This window comes from Alosa sapidissima, chromosome 4, assembly GCF_018492685.1.
Source record: "Alosa sapidissima isolate fAloSap1 chromosome 4, fAloSap1.pri, whole genome shotgun sequence".
Lineage (NCBI taxonomy): Eukaryota > Metazoa > Chordata > Actinopteri > Clupeiformes > Clupeidae > Alosa > Alosa sapidissima.
In genome coordinates, this window is record NC_055960.1 from 27,740,065 (window position 1) to 27,747,564 (window position 7,500).

The 7,500-nt window shown below is 46.1% G+C and overlaps 1 protein-coding gene across 9 annotated transcripts in view; it reads left to right on the forward strand.

The window, feature by feature from the left end:
* The window catches only part of nav1b (neuron navigator 1b), a 119,489-nt gene that overhangs the window by 84,302 nt on the left and 27,687 nt on the right, over window positions 1-7,500 (forward strand). For 6 of the 9 annotated variants that reach the window (XM_042089709.1, XM_042089704.1, XM_042089705.1 and 3 more), the window contains 6 exons: window positions 393-434; window positions 662-816; window positions 2,008-2,184; window positions 3,299-3,351; window positions 4,546-4,569; window positions 5,655-5,732. In XM_042089709.1, the coding sequence (XP_041945643.1) occupies window positions 393-434; window positions 662-816; window positions 2,008-2,184; window positions 3,299-3,351; window positions 4,546-4,569; window positions 5,655-5,732 (529 nt within the window). The remainder of the gene's footprint in view (window positions 1-392; window positions 435-661; window positions 817-2,007; window positions 2,185-3,298; window positions 3,352-4,545; window positions 4,570-5,654; window positions 5,733-7,500) is intronic. The other 3 variants (XM_042089701.1, XM_042089702.1, XM_042089703.1) reach the window with 1 other exon arrangement.

A 7,500-nucleotide genomic window follows, 5' to 3' on the forward strand; every position in this document is an offset into this window, starting at 1 on the left:
TTGTGAGGCTGTGTAACTGGGGCAGAAGCGTATACAAGAGGTTTAGGAAATGCTCATGAGAGTCTGATCATGATGCTGCTGCCCCCTGCTGGCAGTGTTAGGCACTGGTGGAGAGTTATTGTTCATGCTAGTAAGATAGACTAATTTATGGACTTGAATTAAAGGACCACGTAGATGAAAGTGGTCAATTGTGTTCAATATTATGTGTTCACTCACAACAAAAATATGCAGTCAAATACATAAACACTTGACAAAGTATGTCAGTCAAATTACTGCAATATGTCCCTCTAGTGATATTAGTTCATTCTTTACTAATATATCTAATAAATGTTCACCAGGAAGATATTAGTGTTGGTTACATGCATTAATATCACTCTATTTTTCTCCTCAAGTCTTCAAACAGACCGGAATACTTTGCCGAAGAAAGGCTTGAGGTAAAGTACTTCACTTCCCAGAATTCAATCATTCAATTATGTCTGGCACTGCTGGCATAGTGTTATAATGTGTATTCTTTCACTGCTTAATTCTTATACTCACTCAGGACATAGTTTGTCTTCGCATTATAATGGTGAGGATGGAAGTTGTGATTTGTTTGTGTGTGTGTGTGTGTGTGTGTGTGTGTGTGTGTGTAACCCATGTCTCCCTTCCTCTCCCTGTGTAGTCGTTATGATTCCACTCCTGGTGGCTCAGAGGGGAAAGAGAGGCGTCACTCCCATAATGCCGTGAGCCTGACCGAGTCCGACAGTCCTCCTCAGCTGCCCTCTCCCACACACATCACACACACCTTCGCTGGCAAAACACCGCCTACCAACGTGGGTAAGGACTGAACTAACACACAAACTCACACACACACAAACACACCCCTTCACTGGCAAAATACTGGTAACCAACATGGGTAAGGGCCCAACTAACACACGGCATTCTCACTTAAACACACATGCACACCTTCAACCAACCTGCATTAAAATATGCAGTGACTAAACAAATATTCAAGCATACAAACTTTCATTCAGGCTCACACTATCAGTCATTTATGCATGCAGATTTTCTGCACAAAACCATACACACACACACACACACACACACACACACCACACACACACACACACACAGAGGAACATTTGGTGTCACCGGTTCCCTTGAAAACCCATGTTGCGCAACCTGTTACCCTGAATCACCTGTGACCACAGATCCATCAGGCTCCATATGCTGGTTCCGTTTCACCCAGCAGATTGTGTGCTGGGTGCTGATATGTGAGTGGCCCTGTGCCGCTGACCTGTTTAGTAAGTGGACGGGCCGCTGGACCGGCTTGGTGGGGGCGTGCGGTGCAATCTGAAACATGCAAGTGTCACACAGAGTGCCTGCCAGGGGGTCAGGCACTGCTATATTTAACCCTTTGACTGTAGCGGAGGCCCGTGTCGCCTTACCCAGAGTCATCAGTGCCGTCAGGGGGCCTCTCTCACTGGACTCCCTCTGGACGCTGCTCTGCAGAGCTGAGTTGGGGGGGCTGGACTGGGGTAGCCTGACTGCTTACGTTGAGTTCAGCTCAATTTGATCTGCTGGATACTTTTTTATACAGTGCCAATAGCTGTTTGAACACACATTCAGAGCCAGAGCCAAAGCCTTGAGCAAGCACACTGTTCATGTTCATATCTATAGATTAGGAAGTATATATGTGTGTGTGTGTGTGTGTGTGTTCATGTATATACTGGTGTGTGTGTGTGTGTGTGTGTTGTTTATTCATGTCTATACTGGTGTGTGTGTGTTGTGTTTCTTGTTGCTGGTTATTCAGTATCATTTTGTATACATGCCCATGTGTGTGTTTATTTCTGTGTTTGTGTCTATGTTTATAGTGTGTGTGTTGTTGTTCAGTGTCATGTTTGTACACACACACACACACACACACACACACACACACACACACACACACACATACACACACATACACACACACACACACACACACACACATCTCCTAATCCCTGATCACACTCTTGGCTCCCACAGTGGCTCCCATTTCCAGTGTGGGCGGAGTTCCGCGCATCACACGTTCCAACAGCATTCCGACCAATGAGGCGGCTTACGACCTGTACGGCACCTCCCCGCTGGGCAGCTCCGTCTCGCTGGCCGACAGGCCCAAGAGCATGCTCCGCTCCGGATCGTTCCGCGAGCCCAGCGACGACGGTGAGGTTCACACACACACACACACACACACACACACACACACACACACACACACAGCTAATACACTCACAACACACAAAGCACCCTGGCTTATCTAACAGCCACTTCATACAGTAGGCTACACACAGTGCTTTGTGCACCGCACAAAGACGGCCTTGCCGTCGTCACGGTCGCGTTGCCGCGGCGAGAGCTCGGTGGCACTGGGCGGCAGGCTCATGTGGAGCGGCAGCGCCTCCATGCTGCGGTGCAGGCCTCACATGCGCGGGTAGAGCAGCGGAGAGCCGCCCAGGCTCATGCATGCATGCTATGCCCTCAGTGCATTAGACACCTACAGGCAAGGAAGCATCCCTCTCTTATAATAATATCCAAGGCCGATATATGCACACCCACACAAACACCACACACACATGCATGCTCTCTCTCTCTCTCTCTCTCTCTCTCTCTCTCTCTCTCTCTCTCTCTCTCTCTCTCTCTCTCTCTCTCTCTCTCTCTCTCTCTCTCTCTCTCTCTCTCTCTCTCTCTCTCTCTCTCTTTAACACACACACACACACACATCCATACACTACACTCTATCTGTCTTACACACACACACTCACCATGTTATTTTCCATCATCCCTGCCCTGTCCTGCCCTCCCCCACTCCTGAAGCATGACCCAGACTGCCCTCTGAGCTTGTTGTGTCATGTCTGATGTTTCTCTAGAGTATCATGCCCCTCTCTTCCTGGTATAAGAAGCCTATAGACCCTCATAGGCCCCTCACTGCCCTTTAACTCTTCTCACCACCTGGTCGTCACTTAGAGGAGACCTGACTTATGCAAACCTCCAGCTCAGCAGGTGCTTAGGTCAGACTGGGGTCAAGATCTTTCCAGAGTGATTTGAAATTAACTGATGAACTCTGTCTGAACTATACTGAAATGAAGTGAACTGCACTTTTTTATCCTTTGATACTTGCTTTTGTACTGTACATATAGTGCCTTTTGTTTGTGTGTTCTGAGCATGCTTGGATTGCACACCTGTAAAAACAATGCTTAGTCATTGTCAAATATGGGCAAATATTGGGTTCCAAACTGACTGACTCAGACTTTTCCTGTTTGTTTTTCCCCCTGTTTTGCAGTGCATGGCTCAGTCCTGTCATTAGCGTCTAACGCATCATCCAACTACTCCTCGGTAAGAGCCAAGTGTGGACTGATACTGGGAGAGGAGTGGACACAAGGGCTATTGGGAGACTTGTTGGAGAAAGGATGGATGTGTGTGTGTGTGTGTGTGTGAGTGACTGCTTCAATCCCCGCTTGTGTGAGATTGATTATTTGCACATGTTATTGTGTGTGTGTGTGCGTGCGTGTATGTGTGTGTGTGTGTGTGTGTGTGATGTGCGTGGGCATATGTGTTTGCTCATGTATACGTGGCTGTAATTTTACTCCAGTGGAGTCCCCATCCCTGAGCCCCTTCTTCTAACTGCAGGCCAAGTGTGGTCTCCTTTGTGGCTTATTGATGTCTGTTTAAGTAGTCGTCGCAGTTGTTTTGAGTTAGCCAACAAAAAGGCCATCTTTTGACACTGCACAGACTCAGTTAAAACTCATCCAGGCTGAGCCGGCCACACAGAACTCCAACAGTGTGGCAGACACTGTGGTATGGCACGGCATGGAAAATATGAAATGCAGGCAGACAGACAGACAGACAGACAGACAGACAGACAGACAGACAGACAGACAGACAGACAGACAGACAGACAGACAGACAGACAGACAGACAGACAGACAGACAGAGTACTTGAAGCAGAAAGACAGTGATGTCAGCCCAAGCATGCCAGTTTAGCATAAATATGTTTCTCAATATTGTTACCCTGGTTAAATAAAGGATAAATAACATAAAAATACATAAATTGTGGACAAAGTTATGCTGCATACCTAGCCCCATTGAGTCAGTGGATAATGTATGTCTCTTCAATTGAATAACTAAATTGAAAGTAATGTAATGAAAGTGTAGTGTAATGTAAGGACTAGTGTAGTGTAGTGTAGTCTAGTGTAGTGTAGTGTAATGTAAGGACATGCCCTGTCCTTGTGTTTCTATGGCCTGAGCTCAGCCTGATGCCAGTCACATGGGTGGGTGAGATGTCGCTGGTTGCAACATACATGTATGCGCCATCGTCGTGTCATAAACACCCACAAAAATGCCAGGCTTTTTAACCACCTGGCATGTCCTTAATGCCCCCTCTCTGCCCATCACCCTCTGCGCTATGCCTCCTATGAACTCCTCTGCCCTTGTTCACCTTCTCTATCTCTCTTCCCCCCCTCTCTCTCTCTTTCTCTCTTCCTTCTATTCTTCTCTTTTGTCTTTCGTCTGTCACTCCTGTGCTGTCAGACGGAGGAGAGAATGCAGGGAGAGGTAAGTCTATCCCCTCTCCACCTCATCCTTCTCTTCATCACCCCATCTTATCTCTCTTCTCGCTGCCTGACTGAGACAACATCCTCTCTTCATTTGTCTTTTCTGTAAACATACTGTATGTTGTGGGTCGTGTTTATGGTTATGGTGTGGTTACTTAGCAGACACTTTTATCCAACGTGACTTACGACGCCATTATTTAGTGTTTATTTACAGTATTTGTTGTTTACTTCAAGGTCTCCTATTGTACTGTAAATTGATAATGTTCCACATTATAAGTCACTTTGGATGAAAGCATCAGCTAAATGAGTAAACCTACAGTATATGTAAATGTGCTAGTCTCTCTCTCTCTCTCTCTCTCTCTCTCTCTCTCTCTCTCTCTCTCTCTCTCTCTCTCTCTCTCTATCTCTCTCTTTCTCTCTCTCTCTCTCTCTCTATCTATCTATCTATCTATCTCTCTCTGTCTGTCTCTCTCGCTCCATGTCTGCAAGCACATAAATGAATGGTCTGATGCCATCACAACCACTTCATGGATATTACACACTAAATTCTTTCATGGCCCCTCTGTTGAAGTTTAAAGCTGGAAAGTGGCCTATTGTATATCATCAGTCTTAGGGACTCATCGTGTGTGTGTGTGTGTGTTTGTAAATAAGCTGTCTTTTCCCCATACACATCTGCTCTCCAGTCTTGAGAGTTCCTTCACATAAGCGCTGGATAGTTAAGCATCATCATTAGGAATGGCTTTGTGTTCTTCTCTTATTAACGTCCTCACTTCCTGTGCCGCACCTGTACTCCATCTGATGGGCTTTTTGTTATGACTGTGCTGGAGCGTGCTGTCCAGACTCACAAACACACACGCGCGCACACAAACACACATCTCCCATCAATCTTGGGTGTTGTGAATGGGCGAGGGGAAACATCCTTTGTCTGTGTGTGTGTGTGTGTGTGTGTGTGTGTGTGTGTGTGTGTGTGTGTGTGTGTGTGTGTGTGTGCGCGCGTGTGTGTGTGTGCGTGTGTGCATGTGTTTGTGTGTGTGTGTGGGTGTGTGTGTGTGTGTTTTATGACTCTCTTTCTCTCTCCCTCTCCAGCAAATCCGCAAGTTGCGGCGGGAACTAGAGTGCTCTCAAGAGAAGGTGGCTAATCTGACCAATCAGCTCTCAGAGAACGTAAGTGTCCCCTTCTGCACACATACACACACACACACACACACACACACACACACACACACACACACACGAACATTCCCATAATGTATTACGCACCAGAACAAAGTCATTATGCTGTGCACACACTAAGTTATGTATCCGTGCAAATATGTCACACAGTAATGCCGTGCACGTACAAAATTTATTTTACACTAATACGAAGTGATTTGCTGTGCACACATTCACACACACACACACACACACACAGCACACACACACACACACACACACACACACACACACCCATTATGCATGGTAACAATCCAAAAATAGATAATACACAAATGGCATTCTGTTTCTGCACAGGCATTATGCATTACACAAATATTCACATACACAAACACCGCACACCACACTGCTCACCGTCATCTGATCCGGCCCGACTGTCCACATTTAGACCCCGAGGCCCACCCACCGCCCCTTAGCCACCCGCAGAGTTCACACTGCTGTTCATGGAGAACACATTTGTCCGATTGAATTCAAGGACTTCAGCTGCACTTTACAGTGACAGTGAATGTAGCCAGTCACTCTTCTGTAGTCTAATGGTCATCCGAACCAGAGATCAGCTAACAGCTGGCTGGAGAGGTTGGCCACCATCCCCTGGCGCTATCTCTAGAGGGTACAGCCCTTTTATTCTGCAAAGGACTTTCAGACTGTTTATTGTTAATGCTGCTGTATAAGTCAGTATATTAAAGTGAAAGGTCCCGCTCCTGATTTGTCATGGATTCAATCATGGTCCATCATGGACAGTCTCAGGACCAGGTCGGACAAAAGAAACTTAGAGATTTCTCAGGCTATGATACAGCAACAGTTGAGTATGTGCTTTGACTGCCTGGCTGCCTGCTGCAGGGTTAGACATCTGAGACCAGGTGGGGTGACTGCTCTTTCCACTTGCTACAAGAATAACCAATTTCACATCCTGCGTCCAAGCACATGAAATATGACTGTAACAAAGTGAGTTATTTCCCTGAAGAATGCAGCTATCTAACATGACTAATATGACTTATATTGAGAACAAATGTGTGAAAACATTCACCCAAAAGTTCCCACACCCACTAACTAGCCTGCAGAAACACAGTCAGGCCAGTGTAGACTAATGCAGCCCAGCAACGAGGCGTACATGACAGCGGGCCTTCTCTCTTAGAGAAAGCAATAAAGTAGAAGAGAAATAGGATAACTCAGTAGAAGAGCTGTTTCACACTCATAGACCAGGTGTGTGTGTGTGTGTGTGTGTGTGTGTGTGTGTGTGTGTGTGTGTGTGTGTGTGTGTGTGTGTGTGTGCATGTGTGTGTGTGTCCTATTCGTCTTTTTAATTAAGGAGGTTTAGCTGCTGAGGTCAATTATACCTGTTTCAGTCAAATGGGGATTCAGTAGATTTATGTAAATTAAAGACTATTTTGTGCCTGCAATGCTAGACATGTCACTGGAGTCTCTTTCTGACAGTCTAGATGAAGCTGACCAGTTCCCTCAGGCAAGTCTGAAATGACTTTACACAGCTGTGGACAGATTTCATATGCCCTATAAAGTTCATTTGACACTGTTTCTTCTCAGATTAGTCTAAATTGTCATCTGTTCCACATTCTGGTGTTTCTGTTTCTCACACAAACACTACACACAATCTCTCTCTATCTCTGTCTATCTTTCTCTCTCTCCCTCTCTCTCTCTCTTTCTCTCTAACAGCACACACACACACACACACACACACACACACACACACACACACAGTCAG